Source organism: Cicer arietinum, chromosome 1 (genome assembly GCF_000331145.2).
Source record: "Cicer arietinum cultivar CDC Frontier isolate Library 1 chromosome 1, Cicar.CDCFrontier_v2.0, whole genome shotgun sequence".
Classification (NCBI taxonomy): Eukaryota; Viridiplantae; Streptophyta; class Magnoliopsida; order Fabales; family Fabaceae; genus Cicer; species Cicer arietinum.
In genome coordinates this window covers 1,373,001-1,393,782 of record NC_021160.2, presented here as the reverse complement: position 1 = coordinate 1,393,782, position 20,782 = coordinate 1,373,001, and the positions used below count along the sequence as shown (strand labels likewise).

Here is a 20,782-nt window from a genome sequence, read left to right as displayed (position 1 = left end):
CACTCTTTCAAAATAGAATATAAACAAAATAATAGTAAAAAAAATTAACATATCTAATAAAAAATTTAAATTGCATTTATCAATTTTTAGTTAGTTTTTTTCTCTTGAATTTGAATCAAGTATAGTAGGGTAGAAATGAACCCTTCTTGTCTCTCCCACGTGTTTCTGTTATGCTAAATACAAACTCCTCTTTGCTTACAAAAAGCTAAACAGCTCCTTTTCGCATTCCAATGGCAATCACTCCATTACACAACCGACCGATTCGTTTCGTCTCTTCCTCCTTGTCTCCGTCATGCCCTATCTTCACGGCGCTGCTACTTCCCTAACGTTCACTGATTCGCCGCCTTCTGATGATAATTGCCGCCGATAAACCACACAAATCTGTCTAGGTTTTTATTGTTTTAAATTTCAATATATATTTTCCTTTCTTCAACTTTGCATGTAGAATACTTAAATTGTTCTCGGAATTATAGTGTGTTAGTTTAGTAGTAGTATGCGTTGTTTTTTGTTTCCTTTTTTATTTTTGCAATTATAGATCCATTAATGGCTTGATTATGTTTGTAACTGTGTTTGCCTCTGTGCGGTGGTGCAATTACAGCTTACTAATAACTGGTTTATTCATATGGCTTGTGAGAGTTCCTATTATTATTGTGAATGAATTAGGTTTACTTGCGTAAGTCTTTTTGTGTGGAACATGTAAGGAGCATTGAATGGATAGATGAGTTTTCATCACATGCATATCTGCCTGATATCACCAAGGGCATTGGCTTTATGATCCTTTTATCTCCTTTTTATTTCTTTCTGAATTAGGGCCATACATTATTTGTATTGTGGATTTAAACTTTAAAGATATGCATTGTCAAGTAAACTGGTTTTACCAGTTTGCATGTCCGTGTAAAACTAATTTACAATGATAGTTTATATGCATTAAACTCTTTATATTGTTTTAAATTTCTATTATGTTGTGTTAGGTATTTATGTTTTGTCAACTCTCTATTTATTTACAAATTTTTACACATGCTTTATAAAATTGTAGTGCATAAGGACAAGTAAAGTGTAATAGGGTGGAGTTCAGAGTTTTAAGCCGGCTTTTAGAAGAGCTTAGTTGGACTTATCATGGGCTTGTTTGAATTGACTTATTTGAGCTTATCTCCTGACATAAGCACTTGTGAGACTGTTTGAGACAACTTATAGATACAACTTATGATATGACCATAAGCTGTTTTCAGTGTATTTTGATAAAGTTTTCGCTATATAGCTTATGAAAACAACTTATAATTTATATAAAGACAGTTTGTTGTAAGACATTCGTTTGTTTTTTACGTATGAAAATTTGTTCTTACCTAGCAATTTTTGAAGTTTTTCTTTTGTTGGTACTAATTGTTATTTTTTCTCATATACTTCAGACTCACTTGTTGTTATAATGGTATAATAATGTACAAATTGGATCAGTAATGTATGGCAAGCTATTGTCTACTATATGTTTGCAATTGTTCATCCTTTGCTATGCAAAACATAATTGGCTACTACTATTAGGAGAAAGATATTTCTATTACAAATTACCAATTGCTGAAAAGTGAAAAGTTAATATGAAGACACTCAAACATAAACATTAGGACTTCAAAAATTAAAAACAATGTAGTGTCTACTTTGTCATTTTCCTACCAACTACCAAGCATATTTGTTTGTTAGACAATTTCGCAACTAATTTAGCTACCGTGATTTATCAAGCTATTGTAAACTTGCATTTCTATAATTTTAATATTTAGTCATTTTCTATTCATTTATAAAGAATTATGACATCTCTCCCCTTTATTTGTATCCAGAAAAGATGCATGATGAACTGGAGTATTTTCTTCAGCTTGGCTATGCAGTTGCAATAATAACACGAATCTTACATTCACATGTCTTTCTTTTTATCATCTATTAAAGGTATGGGATTTTCTAAAACTGTCTCGTAAAAGAGAAACGAAGACTGATGACCCGTTTTCAAATGCATAATCTCACTAAGTAGTTGGAGAATTAAGTTAGCTGAAAGAACAACTATGAAAGATGTCATTTGTTTATAACACAAGTATAAGGAATCTTGTATAGCTAGAACGATGATAGATGCCTTTGATCACCTGATAAGCTTTGTGTCGACATAACCAAGGTAGTCAAAGTCTCAAGTCAACTCAATTCTACAATTCTATGAGAGAAAAATGAGTTAACTCAATTTCAAACATGCTTCATGGTAGAATCATCCTAAAATGAGTTTTCTACCATTATTTTTTTATAAAATATAAGTACTAATTTTATGATGCGAACTCAAACTCTTACAAGTTTACTAGTTAACTCTATGGATGCTGTCCAAGTTTATATTGATTATCAAGTTTGAAACTTTGATACACACCTATACGGTTCTCTCTCATATAGTATACTATGTCTTTGAAATTAATGAGTTCATTACTTGTAGGATTAGTTTCTTGTCTTCAAATATCTCTTAAGATTAGTTTTCCTATTTATGTTCTTTTTTCATGATTTGTTTCCCTAAGTGTCTATTTGGGAGTTTAGAAGAAGAGGAGGGGAAGGGAGGACTTTGGAGAGTTTATTTTTCTTAATAATACAAAATCCCCCAGTTTGGGAAAACTCAAAAAATGTGTTTATAATCTTAAGCATTCTCTACAAAATAACTCTAAAAAAGGTGGAAGATTTCTCTCTATTTTCTTCCCCTTCTGTCCCCTCCAAACTCCCAAACAAAGCCTAAGTAATTAGGATTTGGAGTCTTGTATTAATATAAATAATAGTTAATGTTTAGTCTTTTTGTATCAAACCATAATCATCATTTTAAAAGTAGCAACCATGTTATTATAATACAAAGTCTTTAATTTTTTTAATTCTGATCCTGTTCTTATCTAAAAGTAAAACAAACCCTATAAGTTCAACATAGTATCAAAGTAGCAACCATCCTCTGTGACTTGCAACTTCGCTGTTATGCTACCAAGTTCCCTAATGCATGGAACTCTATTATAATAGTCGTACTCAGAATCCTTTTTTGGCCTTATCCTTCACTTTTCATCAAATTAAGTTTTTGGTGTTAGTCAGCATGTAAAGTCCACGTGTCGCCTTCATACTGCTTGTTAACCATGCTGCTAGTCAAGTTTTGTTCTTCGTCGTTCTTTCCTTGTTTTATCAAGGCCACTTTCATCTCGTGCGTCTAATTTGAATATGGTTTTGCCACTGTTGGTAACTGCAGCAGCATCTCTACACCATCTCCTTGAATCTACCTTTGTTTCTCTGAGATGACCTATGGTATGTTGTGTTTCTTTGAAAATGTTGGTTTTGTCTCAGTAACTCAGTTGTGGTTTAGCACTGGTTTTTTCTCGGTTGAGGTTTGACATTTGTTTCGTCCTGGTGGTTTTGTCTTAATTGTACTTTGACACATTTTTGTCTCAACTGTGGTTTAATCCCAACTTCTATCCCAATTGCAATTTGGGTTTGATTCTTTTTCCGGATGCAATTATATCATTTGTTTATTTTTTTCTCTTTTGTAAAGTATGTAACAAGCTTAGGAAACTTGAGTTGAAGTGTTAAAAGATAGAAATATATCTTGGATTATCTCGTAAGATAAAGTTTCTTGCATTAGAGGAGTAGGACCTTTGAATATCTCTTAAGAGTAGTTTCCTTAGTTCTTTTTTTGTCATTGATTTGTTCTTATAATATGTAAATGTTGGGCCTGTCTTGAGATTTTTTTGTTGTCAACTGAAAAATGAAAGTATGAAACTAAATAAATCAATGTGTAGACTAATCCAAAACTAAGACGAGAATAATTGTTACGCCTGATGTATGACTTCTGGAGAGCTAAGGGGTCGTGTACTCAACTTCTGTCTCTAACAACTAATAACTAATATTTGCCATTTAAAGAAATGGTTATACCCAAGGTATCTTCATTAACTAAAGAATAGCAGTTACAAATGTATAAATGTATAATCATCACCCAACTGGTTCTAATGACCAAAATATTTAACATGACACCCCCCTCAAATTGATGCTGGCTAGTCTACAAACATCAATATGCCAAATAGGAAATTGTGGATTTGATGTACCATGTATTTGGTGAAGATGTGCCAAGAATGCAGATTTGACTATCATGACTTTTGCTCCGGATGCCAAGAGGACCACTTTCCGTATCATATTAAGTGCCATTTAATGTTATGCACACTTCTTAAGGAAAGTATTCCATGTACTAATTAAAATGAGCTTTATTGACTTATATGCTCTCATTAGTAAAGTTAGTGGAGTAGTTAGGTAAGTTGAGATACAACAACAAGAGTATCTGTGGAGAAACAAATATTTCTAACACGATGCTTAATATGAGACGGATAGACTACTATGCAAATAATTCATGCCCTTGCTGCATCCCTCTCTTGGTCATTACATCCAATGGATGTAAAATTTGCATTCCTCCATGGTGACCTCAAGAGTAGCAAAAACACTGATACCAGAAAACTTTGGCCAAATACTTGTTCTCCAGCCAAAGATTTCTCATATAAATAGTGTTTAATTACAATCTGACAAACTGGTTTTGGCCCAATAAATTAGCTAATTGCCATATATACACATTTATCCTAATTAAGAAGAAATAACAATTAAACCTACAACTGAGGTATCCTAATTAAGAAGAGAATATAAATTACTACCTCTGTCTCTAAATATATGTCCCCCCTTTGAATGATTTCTTTACTAACATTTAATTTACATTATTTTCTGCAACCAACAATAAATACTATGGTGGGAACAATAACTAATTCTCTCTTAAAGGGTAAACTTGTAAAAATAGTGTCAATTGCTAACAAATTTAATACTATTACGGTATTACCAACTTTCTTAATTCTGGTGATTTAGTGAATGAGGTCGTATATTTAGAGATGGCAGTCATACAAAGGTATATGAATGTCGATGCTTGAAGATATAGCTCATATAGAGAATTGTCAAATAGCTGATTTGGGCTTGTGACAGCAATTGGGTATCAACTTGTTCAAACTATTTTGAAAATTATTACTGATTCTGTTGAGTTTCAAGAGGCTTGCTTGTCTTGTATTCTTTCCTTTCTTGATAATATATTTGTTATGAAAAAGAGATTTGTAAAATTTTAGGGCCTGATTGATTTGTGCATTTTTTTTTTTGTGCTTTCATTTCCTATTTTCAGTTTTATTTCCAAAACTAGCACCATCACACAATGTTTTAGCTTTGTTTCTTGTTTTCAATATTTTGTAATATATAGTCATTTTCTATTCATTGATAAAAAATTATGATATGACATCTCACCCCTTTAAAGGAAACAGTGAAAACAATTTTCACTTATATTTACAATTTTGTTTTCTTCATTTCCTATACAAATATTTGAAAGTTGGAAACAAAGTATAAATGGTGTCTGTATCGCAAATAAAAGCAATAACAGAAAATGAAATAATTTTTTTGAAACCAAATAGACGCTGCAATGTTTTAGATTTACCCAAATCTGCCTTTACTCCCCAAGTTCTGCTTTCTATCATTTCATTTTCTTGCCACATGGTTTTTAGCAAACAGAACAGTTGAGATCGTAGGCAGGACAGGAGGGCCAGTGAACTGGTTTGGTAAAAATCCGCGTCAAGATGAAGCAGAAGGCTGATGGGAGTTTTGTCAGGTACGGAAGCAAAACCCATCTCTCACTAGTATAAAATTTAATATCATACATAATCAATGTAGATGGCTGAGTTCAGTTTGACCCATGGTCAGACTTTACTGCTTTTCCATGCCCGCTTGTTGGTGGTTTGTTTTACTAAATATACTCTCATTAGATCCCTCCTGCCAATTAATCATGCAATCAGAAGTTTTTGCACGATTATAGCTGTTGCTCTTGAACGTTGAAGTAGTATACTTTAATACAAAATTTAAAATCATTCTATAAACATCAATGTCCTTTTCATGCATGTAATGTTGATAGCTTAGTGTAACTAGGAATAACTTGTGTTTAAAGCACTTGCAACCCTAAAATTACCAAGTTTTAAAAATAGACAGTAATGATTTGAATATTCATGTCACCTATGAAAATATTTGACCTGAAAAATCAATAACCTATTTCTGCTCTGTACATGAGATGTCTAGTACTTGTACAGGCAGAAATTTTTGTACTTTAGGATTTTGGTTTGACAATTTATTGGTAACACAGATTGACTCATAACAATTTGGGTTTTACTCATATTATAAGCTTCCTTTTGGAAGATCTTTTATTTTGCTTTCACCCGCATGACCTTGCTTTTTCTGTTGAATTTCATATGTATAGTAATCCAAGGTTGACCCATGAGAGTATAGGCCTAGATTGCACACCTGATGCATCTACAATAGCAACTTTATCGTTATTATTGGCAATTTCATACTAATTTTATGTGTAAATATTGTGTAAAAAAATAAGGGCTATAACAGGTCTTACCACTATCTCTTCAGTTGTATTGTTTATACTGTGATTGTTTTAACCATCTGATGTGATACTGCTGATTGTATCGCTTTTCAGAAGGTAAATGTCTTCATTTACTGGCCTATACTGTTGCCCTTGTGGCACTTCTGCAGGGTTTTGGTGAGATCATGGGGCTTGTCCCACTTGATATAGGGTTTAGGGAAAATAGGAAAAATTAAACACGTAACCTTTGATGTTAAATGCTTGTAAAATGTTGTAACTTTGCTTGGGCATAAGTAAGTGCTATCAGCCATAGCCATTTCCTCCGAATTATTTTAGTTTGTATCTCAATTTTTTGAATACGGTTGCAATTCATTTAATTCTTATAGTCATACTGTCAGTGATGTCACCAATCAGCTGAATTCTCTGCCAAATGGAATGAGGATTTCCTGGAAGACTCAGGAATGATTTTTCCTACACCACTATTGGCTGTGTACGAATCTGTAGGAACGGTATGAATATTATTTTATTAATAAAAAAATTGTGTCTTCTTGAGCTTTGGAGACTGGGCCTATATACATGGCAACTTCTCCTTGTCTGTTTGTGATGTCAGCTGTGTTATGCATGCTTGTAATGATTTAACTATGTGGTCAGAATATCAGATTATTTAACTATGTTAATACTTTTCTGGGTGTGCTTCTGAAGATGATGTTTTTCCTATCCCCAGTAGATTACTTTCTGTTTCTGCTGCCTGTGTGTTTTGTATTTGCAGAGAGGAGGCCTCTATGTTGAGTCTTTATTCCTTTTTCTTTCTTTCTTTTTTATGTTGTTGTTGCACTATACATTTGGCTGAGAGATACAATATTATTGAAATTGATCCAGGAATAGCAGTTCCCTCATTATTGTTGGCAATTCTTCTGTATAGTTTATTGTAAAGAATCATAAGACATGCTTATCACTTGAGAGAAATAGAATAATTACTGTGACTGTATGAGCGTCACAGTTTCCATTCCGTCGCCAATTACATCTTACAGGCACAGGTAGTGGTGTTCCAAATTCCATCTAATTGGTCATAAGAGATGCAGAAATTATATAAAACAACACCAATCACAATTATGGATATCTTTATTGCATAAAATTTACAGCGGTAGTCATTATGTCTGATCCTTAACAGCAATTGTAAGCTTCTTGATAGACAATCTCACACCCTATTATGTTGAATTGGAAAATGTGGTTGTTGAACTACATGGTCCCACAGATAGCAGCATGATGATATGTTTGAACTGGTTCATGACAGCTTGTCAGAAATGAAAGCATAGGGGATTATCAAACAGTTCTTGCTAATGCAGCTGTAATCTGGTACAGAATTTAGGTGTTTAGTTTCTGAATAAATTAGAAAGAAAAGGTGTAAACTGGAGCTATATGCTGTACATTATCAGTTTGAGGGAATACCCTAATTTCACGGCTTTGGTTGCTGGTTCACTGTATTGAGGCTGTGGCTGGCTTAGCTGGAGACTGATAGGTGCATGTAAATCATATCCATTTCTGATTGTGCATGAAAGATTGGATGCTACATTTTCTTCATTTGTATTCCTTGCTTCATAAACCTAAGATCCAAATCTTCTGTTTAGATTAAGAACAAGTAAATGGAAGCCTTTTAACTGCTAGAGAAATAGTAGTATTTGGCCTAATGGAGAGTAAGTTCTACTTTATATGGTTGTGTCTGTGTGTGTTCAGTATTGTTCATTATGCATGCCTTACGTTGTTCAGGATGTGCATGTATTTATCAGAAAATGATTAACATATTCTTAAATTATTGTCTGTTTTTCTTTTTTATCATTTACCTTTTTCAGCAGCTCTGCATTTTCTTTTTGGATGATTTCCATCTTTTTATGGAGTTCTACATTTTCTTGATGGGCGAGATTTCCCGACAATGACATTAATCGAAATTGGTAGGAAATTTCTTTCCCTACAATGACATTAATCGAAATTGGTAGGAAATTTCTGGGAAAGCTTAGTCAAATACAACAAGAAAACCAGACTCCCAATACCTTTTGGTGTAGTTCTTTAATCTCGTAAGTCAAAATATGATCCTGCAGGGAAATAAAGGACAATGTAACAGTCATAAATGTACTGTAAAAAATACTTAATATTGAATGGATGAGATATGAATCCCTTCATACCTTTTTCATTCGGACACCCTTTAGACTCATATCCAGTTGGTTTTCCAGATTTTGTAGTTCTTTAATACCCAAGCCAGAAAGTCCTTCACCCATCAATTGCCTGCTTTGATAAAAAAGAAACTGAAATGCATTTTTTCATCTGAAATAGGTTCACTTATAAAAGAAAAATCGTAAATTTGGTAAAGGCGAATAACAAAATTCTCGTTTTTATCCCCCTCCCCCCAAATAATATATGCTTTTACCAATTAGGTTCTATACTTCTATTTCTATTATGCAACTGCTAGGTGCTCATTTATTTATTTTACCTGTGGCTTTCTTCCAAGTACTGCAGTTGTTGTCTCAGGCTTGCTGCTTCTGTCTGCCAAAACTAGGAAGTAGAAATACAGATATCAAATCTGTCTTACAGTTATTATCAAAGGGAATTGTCTAAGGACCAACAACATTCTCCTGGTTACATTGGTATTCTATTTTTACACTAGCATGTATGATACTATTAAATGATTAGCCCATGTGTTGAATGGCACAATGGGGTTACTGTTTATGTAGAATCTGACATGTCTGCATTCTGGTCTATTCTGTTGCGTATTTTGAATCTTTCAATGTTAGATGTTCATCCCAAAAAAAAAAAAACAGTGCATTTTACAAGAATACTGAAATCCATTATCGGAAGCCAGCTTCCAATTGCGACACTTGTTAAGAACTAATTTCTCAACATATTAGCCAATCAAAAGGAGGTCCATGAATGTTTGTAAGGTTGTTCATTCTTCCTGTGTTTGATCACATGCCTCAAATGTATTATCGGAAACTAGGATCTAACAAAGTATTTTATCTAATTTTTTACTATCAAAAGCTAGGATTCAGTAGTGTATTTTACAATATCAGAATCTAAGATCATCTGATAATGTATTTTATTCAATTTTACACTATTAAAAGTTAGAATATGGTAGAAATAAATAAATAAACAATCACCTTAATGTTTTTATAGTTAGATGGGTAAGTAGTCTATAGTTTATTTAAATAAAACTAATATACATAATAATCATGTGGTTTTATATAAAAGAACCTGAAAACAACTTTCCCCACTCTTAAAACATAAACATGAGTTTGAAAACCTGTAAGTTTTATACTATTTAGAAGTACCATTCTAGATAATTTATGCCTTCCGAAAGTATATTTTTGCAAACGTAAGAATTTTTTTCCAATAATTTTGTTAAGCTTTCATTTAGAGTGAAATTTAACTCTAATTTTTTTGATATAATAACTTCATTAAGCTTTCATATACTCAGAAAGTATATTTAGAGGAGCATTGATATTATCTGCTGAAATAAAGTTGATTTATTTTTGAGGATATAACAATGGTACTGTATTGCTGTTATCATTTTTATATTACAATTTGTAAGAGTATTTCTTTTTTCATTGTAAACGTTTAACTAATGTAAAAGTAACAGTTAAAAAACCAGATAAAAAAATTATAACAGCAATGATAATTGTAGATAAATATATAAATCTGTAATTCATACAATAACAATTTTCTTACAATTGAAAAAGAACCATGAATAACTATTATTAGTTCATGTAAATTTAAAAATTATAATGAAACAGTTCTGGATAAACAGATTAAACCGTGAGTAGACGAATAGAGTAGTGGATGGCTTTGTTGCAGAATATTAAAAAGCTTAAACCCAAGTAACTGAAAAATTACGGTGTAGATCATAATCTCTTTTACACCTTAAATTCAAAGATGGACTCTAATAATATGGAGCTCATAGAGTTATAATTCAAAGAAAATACTATTTTGATCCAAAATATTTACATCAATCTAGATAGTTAATAAAGTTCAATATATAACTAATTATAATTGGTCAACAGATGATAAAAATAACAAGATGTTAGGACTCATTAATCACTCACTAACACAGTTAGTCATTACTTTGAATCATTAATTACAATTTTTCGAGTGTCCAAATATATACTATAAGGTTAATTACGTTTAGTCAATGATTAATAAATATAACAAGATATGCAATTTATTAATCATGCAATAAACACAATCAACTATGATTTTAAATTTCATTGACTACTCTTTTTATATTTATTAACCTTCTCCAAGTTGATATCAAAATTTGTATGTAATATTAACACGCTCTATTCGAAAACAGATAATACTTTAGATAACTGAGTTAACATTGTGTAACAATTCAGAATGATCAATCCACCATTTCACTCCTTTATTTATTTATCTGATCATAATGAATTAATGTTCTGCTTGTTGACTGAATTCCACAGTCTTGGTATTTTTCTTACTCTTCCATTAACCATATTAATTATCCAAGCTAGATAGATGTAATATGGAATAATATAGTATTGGCTTTTATCACTATCCATGGTGTTTCTTTGGTAAATGCATTCATCTAGACTTATTTAACAGTTGGAGTTTCTATTGTGATTGAGGAAAAAGAAAATCTACTTCACATTCACATAGCAATTGCTATTTAAATAAACAAAGTTGGCAAAAGGGATAGAACAGAAAAAACTAAACCAACTACCAAAAGAGCACAAGCTAACTAACTGCACAATAACAAACAAACTTACTAAACTTTACTACACTTTTATGCGAGTATGAACCGACTTTTTACCAACTGAACCAACCGTCGTTAACTACTCGTCTAAATTTATATTTGCCATCAACAATGGTTACAAATTACATATGTCCTTAAATGCATGTATGAGGATATGGATCCATAATCAACATATAAAAGGTCATTAAGATATGCATATGCTATATTGCTAACAAAAAAGGGTAGTTTATTTTATTTGGAGATTTTTTTTTTTAAGTTAAGGGAAGAAAAATTATTATTAATAACGGTTACACCAATGTTATTTTACAATTGTCTCTAGTGGAGTTTGAACTTCATTCTTTGAAATTAAAAAGTCAAATTTTTACCATTAAACTGACACCTTGTTGTGAAAAACGGAGATCAACGAATAATTAAATCAAGATCGTTCTTGGTTTTGTCCAGAAAAACGCATAATGATTGAAAACAAAAAACGGATATTGATCAGATCAATGTCAAGAACATTTTCGATTTTTTGACTGAAATTGAGAATGACCAGTTTTAAGCAAAATTTGAAACTTGTAATGCTAAAATGAATACACATACTTGTTAACCCAGTTCAGAGATTAACTCCGGCGTCTGGGGACTGGATCCGACTTGAATTATCACTTATAATGAGATGAAAATGTTAACAATGATAGAGTTTTTATGCTGCCAGAAAATATGCACTTAGTATAATATGCAGCTAGTTTATTTATTTATTTATTTTTATTTTGAATCTCTCTTTTGCTTTTATATACAGTGTTTACAACATTTTGAGTAACAAACTAACTAACTAAAGTAGTTACAAGTAGTTATAGCTAACTAACTAACTGCCCAAAACAATTTGACTTCTTCATTTGAGTACCACTTTTAACAATTCTCCACCTTGGTACCAAATAAGAAGTTTCAGCTTGTGATTCTTTAAATCAAATACTCTTAGTCCTTGATCTCAGTTTCTGGACTTGATTTGTAGCATATCTAAACGGTGTTTGAATTTGCTAAGTGTGACAGGTTTTGTAAACATGTCTGCAGGATTATCACTTGTGTGCACCTTTGCCACATGTATCTCACCCTTTTCAATGACATCTATGATGAAGTGAAGTCTGATGTCTATATGCTTGATTCTTTCATGATACATTTGATTTTTACTCAAGTGAATGACACTTTAGCTGTCACAATTTATGCACACATACTCTTGTTTGACTCCAAGTTCTGCGATTAATCCTTTTAGCCAAATTCCTTCTTTCACTGCTTAGCAAGAGCAACATATTCTGCTTCTGTTTTAGATAATGCCACTATGTGTTGAAGACTATCTTTCCAACTGATTGTGTTGTTAAACACAGTAAAAACATATTATGTATGAGATCTTCTTCTATATAAATCTCCAGCAAAATCAGAGTCTACAAATCATTGGATTGGTTTTGATGTTTATGAAATTTTGGTGTATTCCAAACACATGCTTTGAGTTCCCTTTAGGTACTTTAGAATCCGTTTGACAGCTTGCCAATGACTCATCCCTGGGTTTCCCATAAACCTGCTTGTGACACTTACAACATGAGTAATGTCTGACCTTGAGCAGACCATAACATACATGATACTCCCTATGACACTTGCATATGGTATATTATTCATGTCTTCTGCTTCTAGATTTGTGTTTGGTGACATGGTTGAAGAAAGCTTGAAATGTGTTATTAGTGAAGAGCTCACTGCCTTTGATTCACACATATTGAATCTATTTAAAACCTTTTTAATGTAGCACTCTTGGGAAATTATCAATTTTCCTTGCTATCTGATTATGATGATTTCCATTTCTAGGATCTTCTTGGCTGACCCCAAGCCCTTCATCTCAAATTCTTTCTTCAGCTGACCCTTCAATTTTTTTATTTCTTTCATACTTTTAGATGATATTAGCATGTCATCCACATATAGCAACAAGTAAATGTATGTGGTTGAAGATACTTATTTATAATACACACAACTATCAAAATTTCTTCTAGCATACCTTTGACTGAGCATGAATGAATCGAATCTCAAATATCATTGCCTTGGTGATTGCTTTAGCCCATAAAGTGATCTCTTAAGCAAGCAGACCCAATCCTCCTTTCCTTGAGTCCTAAAGCCATCTGGTTGTTGCATTAAGATTGTTTCATTCATATCACTATGGAGAAATGTTGTTTTGACATCCGTTTGCTCCAATTCCATGTCAAAGTGTGCTACCATGGCTAGAATTATCCTTATAGCTGCATGATTGACTACAGGATATTTCATTGTAGTCTACACCTCCCCTTTGAGTGAATCGCTTTGTTACTAGCCGTGCTTTGAACCTGGGTGGTTCAACTCCTGGAATTCCCTCATTCCTCTTGAAGATCCACTTGTTGCCTACAATTTTGGAGTTTGCTGGCTTTGGTATAAGTTCTCAAGTGTTGTTCTTCTCCAATGATTTCAGCTCCTCAGTCATAGCTAAAATCCATTTGTCTTTTGTCTTAAGACTTGACAACTTCATTGTAGTTCCTGGGATCCTCTTGTATAATCTCTTCAACATCATCTAATGCATAACTGATCATGTCTGCATAGCCATATCTTTGAGTAAATTTTGATGTTCTTCTTCCTCTATCCCTGATGAGGTTATAATCATACGATTCCTGCTCTGGAAACATAGCATGATCTGCTGGATTTTCATCAATCTTGTCTTGCTGAGACTGTTGTTGTTCTGAAGTCAAGAACGCTCTTGACTTATGTTGGTCTTTCTCCTTTTTTGTGGCTGAAGTCAAGAACGTTATCCTTTTTCTGCAACTTTCTCCACCTCAAGATCAAACCTCTCAGTTATGTCTTCTTGAGTCTGCTGTTGTTTCAAGAACGTTCTCCGTTTTTATCCATCTTTCTCCACCTCAAGATCAATACTCTCATCTCCAATTTGATGTGAGCCTTTATTTGCAACATTGTTTACAGACTTATATAGCTCAACCTCATGAAACTTAACATCATTGCTGATGATACATTTCCTATTTTCAGGACACCATATCCTATAACCTTTTACATCATTTGGATATCCAACAAAATACCATTTCTTGACTCGATGGGCTAGCTTCCCTTCATTTACATGGTAGTATGCAAAACATCCAAATACTTTTAGATGATTGTAGTTTGCAGCATGTCCTGTCCACGTCTCTTGAAGGGTTTTGAGTTCAATTGGAGTAGAAGGACTCAAATTTATCAAATAACAAGATGTATGGACATCTTCTCCCCAAAATTGTGCAGGCATCCCTGCATCTGACATAATGCATCTCATTCTTTCAAGCAAGGTTTTATTCATCCTTTCAGCTAGTACATTTTGTTGAGGTGTGTTTTTTACAGTCCTATGTCTGTTTACACCATGAGCTTTGCAAAAACTAGTGAATTCCTCACTACAGAATTCAAGACCATTATCTGTCCTTAGAGTTTTAAACCTTTTGTCAGTCTTATTTTCAACCATAGACTTCCAATCTTTGAAGGTTTTAAATGTTTCATCCTTACTTTTCAACAAGTAAATCCATACTTTTCTACTATAATCATCAAGAAATATAATGAAATACTTGTTACATCCATGTGACGCAATCCTTGCGGGGACATATAGATCACTGTGAACGTATTCCATAATTCCTTCTGAGCAATGTTTCCCTATAGTGAACTTGACCCTGTGCATTTTTCCATACACACAATGCTTACAAAATTCAAAATCACAAATCTTGTCCCCACCTAACATGCCTTGTATGTCCAGAATTTGCACCCCCCTTTAGACTTACATGTTCCAGTCTTTGATGTCACAGGTTGGCTTTGCTTGATGTTGGTACTGCCATTGCTGCCATTCCAATCACTAATTGACCATTTAGAAGCTATATTCCATGATCCCTTGTTCCCTTCATGATTACCAATGATCCTTTTATGCCTTTTAGAGTGTCTTTCTCTGCTTTGTATGAACAACCAGCTTCTTCCAACATTCCTAGAGAAATGAAATTCCTCTTCAGTTCTGGAACATGTCTAACATTTGACAAAATCTTCCAGCTTCAGCTTGATTGAGCCAATTCCAACTACCTTACATGTTGATTTGTTCCCCATAATCACTTTGCCTCTATCAGTTTCTTTGTAGTCAAGAAACCAATCTCTATTTGAGGTCATGTGAAATGAACACCCTGAGTCAAGCACCCAGTCATCATCCATGATTTCAGTTGAATTTGCCATAAGAACTTATGTGATTTCAGTTGAAGTTATAGATGCATTTCCATAATCATCATCACTATTTGATCATTTCTTTCCTTTCTAGTCTGGACAATCTTTCTTGAAATGCCCCTCCTTTTTGCTTATGAAACATCTTATTTTAGACTTGTCTTTTTCTTTAATCTTGAACTTATTCTTCTATTTTTGATTCTTTTTCCCTGCCTTAGCCTTGACAAACAATCCCTCACCACCATTGCTTTCTTCTTTCCCATCTGACTTCCTCTTCAATTCTTTGGAGATTAGTGCAACTTGTACTTCTTCTAATGACAAAGAATCTCTACCATACAGAAGTGTATCACACAGATTTTCAAGAGAGCTTGGTAATGAATTTATCAACAATAGGGCTTGATCCTCATCATCCAATTTTACATTAATATTTTCAAGATCTAACACAATCTTATAAAACTCATCTATATGATTTTCAATTGACCTCCCAGGTTGCATCTTGAAAGTATATAACTTTTGTTTTAAGTACAAATGATTTGCTAAGGATTTTGTCATGTATAAAGATTCTAATTTGAGCCAAATACCTGCTGCAGAGGTCTCCTTTGACACTTCCCTCAGAACCTTGTCTCCAAGACTCAAGATTAAAGCACTATGAGTCTTGTCCATACTATCCTTTTTCTCCTTTTCTGGTAGTGCGGGTGTCATGTCTTTCTCTCCTCCCAGTGCTCCTGCCAAACCTTGATGAACCAACAACGCTTTCATCTTGAGACGCCGTAACACAAAATCATTCTTCCCATCGAATTTTTCAAGTACATACTTTGTTTATGTCATCTTTCCTTTGAATCGAATACTCTCGTGCTCTTGATGCCATTTGTTGTTAAAAACGGAGATCAACGAGTAATTAAACCAAGATCGTTCTTGGTTTTGTCCAGAAAAACGCAGAATGATTGAAAACAAAAAACAAAGATTGATCAGATCAATGTCAAGAACGTTCTCGATTTTCTGACTGAAACGGAGAATTATCAGTTTTAAGCATAATTTGAAACTTGTAATGCTAAAATGAACACACACACTTGTTGACTCAGTTCAGAGATTAACTCATACGTCTGGAGGACTGGATCGGCGTGAATTGTCACTTAAAATGAGATGAAAATATTTACAATGATAGAGTTTCTATACTCCTAGATTTTTTGCACTTAGTAAAATCTGCAGCTTGCTTTTTTATTTATTCTGAATCTCTCTCTTGCTTTTATATACGGTTTGCTAACAACATTTTTAGTAACAAACTAACTAACTAAAGTAATTACAAGTACTTTTAGCTAATTAACTAACTGCCCAAAACAGTTTCACTTCTTCATTTGAGTACCACTTGTAACACATCTCATACACATGTTTAGAGAATTGACATACATCACAATTGTGAAGTTTCACAAAATATCAAGAATGAAATTTCACTTACTAATTTGTTTTCAATTTACTCACAAAAGTCTGAATGGATGTAGTTAAAATATCTTTTGAAAGAAATATTTGAGAAAGAATATTAATGCAAACTAATGGTATTATGAATGTCTAGCAAACTTGATATTGGAAAGCTCACAAATAATTAGATGAATGTTATATCAGTAATTACCTTGACTTCTGAAGCAGGATTCATTAGGTGATGCTGTTCCTCTTTCTGTTTGTTATAGCGTTCAATAATAGATTTCATGCTGTCAAGGTAATAAATCAGTAAAAAGCATCGGCATATTTTTGAGGATTAAAAATAATTCAAATGGGCCTATTAATATGATAAATACTTTAATTAATTGTTTTTAATATAGTGGATAGAGATAATATCACCATATGATCTAACAGGATTCCTCAAATTTACATCTGATTTATTTTAGTCATCATAATTAATATAGTAAGTTGACATTATATTTTAATTTCAAAAATTAACATCCTTTCAAGAAGATATAATTTGGATACTGAATCATGACATATATATAATTTATTTTTAATATTCGCTAATATATAATAATTTTATATTCGAAGGATTGACATAGAAGTTGCTAAACTTGAAGAGTTAGGTAAATTTTTTGGATAAATCTATTAGTGATACATTACTTCAACACACTATTACTATTCTTAATTATTATTTGAGAGAATTTATATGAGCATGGTTAAATAAATAGTTGCATTTTCTTATAAGCATAAATGACGAATCATTATCAATTAGATGTGAAGTATGTTGTTACAGAAGAATTTTGAAAAATGTGTTAACGAATATGGAATTTATATGTTAACAGGTCTGCAACTTCACATATTTTTACTGATATGTCTCTGTATTGCTGATTTATTAGTAACTAAAAGTGATGAAATTGAGATTGCTAAATTCGAAAAATAAAAAAGAAATAGAAATTTGAAATGACAGATTTTGGAGTGCTATCCCATAATTTCCTTAAAACAGTCAAATTTGTAACTGTAGTACTGCCAAAAATAATTGAATAGAACAAGAGGAGTTAATATACTTTATTGCATGAGATGAGATTATTCAGATGTACTATATGTTTGAACTAAATGTATACCATACTAGTTTCACTTAAAAAAAAAATCATTGTGGTACGATAAGAATGACATATATATTTTTTTAATGCGTGAGACCAATGATAGCTAGCTAGCCGGCTGAATAATTATACATATATATATATATACACACCAAAGATATATTGGCTAGGGTTTAAACACATGAGCATTAGCAAGTCAGATAAAAGATCATACATAATTGGAAACTTATTGGACTTAAATGCAAGGGAGAGTTTAGCATTTGGTCATGGCTCAATGGTAACATAAGAGTTAGTATAAGATCAATTTTTGATTTATAGATTGATGAAAAGGAAGATTTTAAATTATTATCAAATTATTTCTTATTCTATGTAAACTAACTTTTGTTGGTGTTTGTCTAATATAAACTTCTTATTATTTTTAATAAAAACAAAATGAATTTTATAGTCCTCTTTTATAGTTTATATATTGACCACTAATTTTGAAATTACAAAATTAGATAAAATCCTCAACCTAATCACTCATTCAACTACCAAGTTAAATCAACCTTAAATCTCCCATATCAAATACCAATATTAGAGTTTATTAATAGAGATTGAAACATGATCCTTCTTCCTAATACTCCTTTAGAGTTTCAACTCATAGCAAATTCATTCAAAATTTGAACCACATCTATCCTATATACTACAAACTGCTAATGAGGAAAAAAAATGCACTTTATAATTAATTCTAGCATTTCCGGGATCAATGCATCCGTGGATTGCAATATAATGCAGCTCAATTATTATCCAGAAAAAAGAAAAATTCATACAATCTTTTATATTAAAGTATGATTTTACTAGTTTAACAATAATATTAACTACTGCTTTGAGAACTACAAAACGAAATGTACGAACCTGCAGTTTCGTGATTGTGTTCAGTGCAAAAAAATAGATTCCCAAACTATACCTCAATATCTTAATCTATATATATATATATGAGGTTTTGCCACTTTAGTTAAACTACTTACATAATATATATAGTCCTATAGATTGTTAGCAAAAAAATATAGTCCTATATATATAGATATTCAAAATGTTGATGAATTCTTATAAGAATTGGTAGAATGAAACTGAAATTAGAAGATTATAATTCTCATTTTAGAAGGCATATATATCATGTATTTCCTTAAGAAATGGTAGTTAATTAAGGTGCACATCGTGATAATAATCATGAGGATGAACACGGATTTTTTAATTATTTTTTTTGTTATATGGTCGTAAACACAATCGGTATTAAAGAAGGTGGAAATATTAATTAATCATAACAAATTATTGCAAGAGATTAACTCCTAATATAACGCTATTCTCGTATATTCTTCAATTGGAATAATCACAACGTGCACTAGTATTTTTTATTATTATTATTATTTACTTTAAATAAGATATTTATCTTCAAAAAATAGCTATCTACCTTTCTGTAAATAAATAAATAAAAAGCGGTAATTTCAAAGACAAATGAAAATTGGGATTTCATCAGATCACTAAGTTTATAAATCAAAAAAGAGAAAAATAATTTCATAAAAAAAAAAAAAAAGAGAGAAAAATGATTATTATACCTGGTGCTTGAATAATCATAAAGCTTTCCAGTGCTGGAAAAAACAATCAATCCAACTTCAGCATCACATAAAATGGATAATTCTTTTGCTTTCTTCAACAATCCATTTCTTCTTTTTGAGAAAGTCACTTGCCTGCTTGTGGAATTATCGATCCTTCTAATTGCAATCTTTCCTCTTCCCATCTTAATAATCAAAATATTTATTTATTAGGGTTTCTTTCACACCTGCTAGATCAGTCACCATATACTCTTATAAGATCGTTCAAACCAACGAAAACTTATAAATAAATTTACTAATATTTATAAGGTATGTTGATCAAATTAAATCTTTTAAAAAATTAAATAAAAAAAGAAAAAATAAGAGGAAAAAATTAAAATAAACCAACAAATGGTGACTTACTTGAAAATTATAGGAGTGAATAGTAAAGAGAAAATGAAGTAGAAGATGAAGAAGACAAAGCCTTGTTTAGATGTTGTTAGATTCGTAGTACAGTTGTATGATGCAATTTTATTCTTTATATGGAAAGACTGAATAGCTTTAAGACAAAAGTCATTTCCACAATCGTAATATAAAAAAGGCATTACCACAATTATATAATTTTTATTTTTCCATTTATAGGACATGACCTCTAGAAGAAAAAGATAGATAATAACTGTTGTTCTCACTCATAAATGTTAAATTATACATTTTTCTAAAAAAATTAAATAATAATATAAAAAATGGGTTAATTATAATTCAATAAATATATATAATTAGTGTAATACTCTTTTATAGTATAAAACTAATAGAGATTATTTATTTTATTATGTCATATTAATTTAGTAGAGTAAAATCATATAATTTAATAAAATACATGATTGTGATCGAAAGATAGTTAGTATAAAACTATTTTGTATTGTTAATACATATTTTTTTTATAACTTAAAATTTCAATTTATTTTTAAAATTATCAAATTAATTGTCATAAATAATTAATATTTTTTTATTAGAAAAAATTTAAAATGCAGTGACGTAATCAATATATTTAAAATTTATCTCTAATATCACATATACAAACATACAAGTTTTTGTTTTTATTTATGATCCAAACCTAAAAGTGGTTTTTGATATAACCCAGTGGTTTTAAGGTTTCTGATTTGAACGATTGCATATAAATGTGAGTGCTTTCTACTCGCTCGTTGAGTTAAGATAAAATCACGCAGAGGATCGTCCAATAGTTAGTAACAGTCTTGGAATAGACACACGT

At 31.6% G+C, this 20,782-nt stretch overlaps 1 protein-coding gene and 1 long non-coding RNA gene across 4 annotated transcripts in view; one reads left to right on the top strand and one right to left on the bottom strand.

Moving 5' to 3' along the window:
- Nucleotides 1-8,127, top strand: part of LOC105851628 (uncharacterized) — an 11,955-nt gene extending 3,828 nt beyond the window's left edge. Inside the window, exons 1-3 of one of the 2 annotated variants that reach the window (XR_012163211.1) lie at nucleotides 110-389; nucleotides 1,827-1,932; nucleotides 5,562-8,127. This is a non-coding gene — a long non-coding RNA (uncharacterized lncRNA). Of the gene's footprint in view, nucleotides 1-109; nucleotides 390-1,826; nucleotides 1,933-5,561 lie in introns of those variants that run through there. The other variant, XR_003474654.2, reaches the window with a different exon arrangement.
- Nucleotides 7,383-20,104, bottom strand: LOC101500250 (MADS-box transcription factor 23-like). 2 transcript variants are annotated; one of them, XR_012163187.1, is made up of 8 exons: nucleotides 19,936-20,104; nucleotides 19,537-19,760; nucleotides 17,026-17,104; nucleotides 8,904-8,965; nucleotides 8,599-8,698; nucleotides 8,468-8,508; nucleotides 7,868-8,344; nucleotides 7,383-7,771 (listed from the first exon to the last, which is right to left on the bottom strand). XR_012163187.1 is itself a non-coding variant. In XM_073368884.1 (8 exons), the coding sequence occupies exons 2-8, from the start codon at nucleotides 19,716-19,718 to the stop codon at nucleotides 7,834-7,836; spliced, it is 738 nt and encodes a 245-aa protein (XP_073224985.1). In that variant the 5' UTR covers nucleotides 19,719-19,760; nucleotides 19,936-20,092; the 3' UTR covers nucleotides 7,383-7,833. The 2 variants fall into 2 exon arrangements, 1 of the variants encoding a protein (XP_073224985.1); XM_073368884.1 differs by having other exon boundaries at nucleotides 7,383-8,022; nucleotides 8,260-8,344; nucleotides 19,936-20,092.
- Between the last annotated feature and the right edge of the window lie 678 nt (nucleotides 20,105-20,782).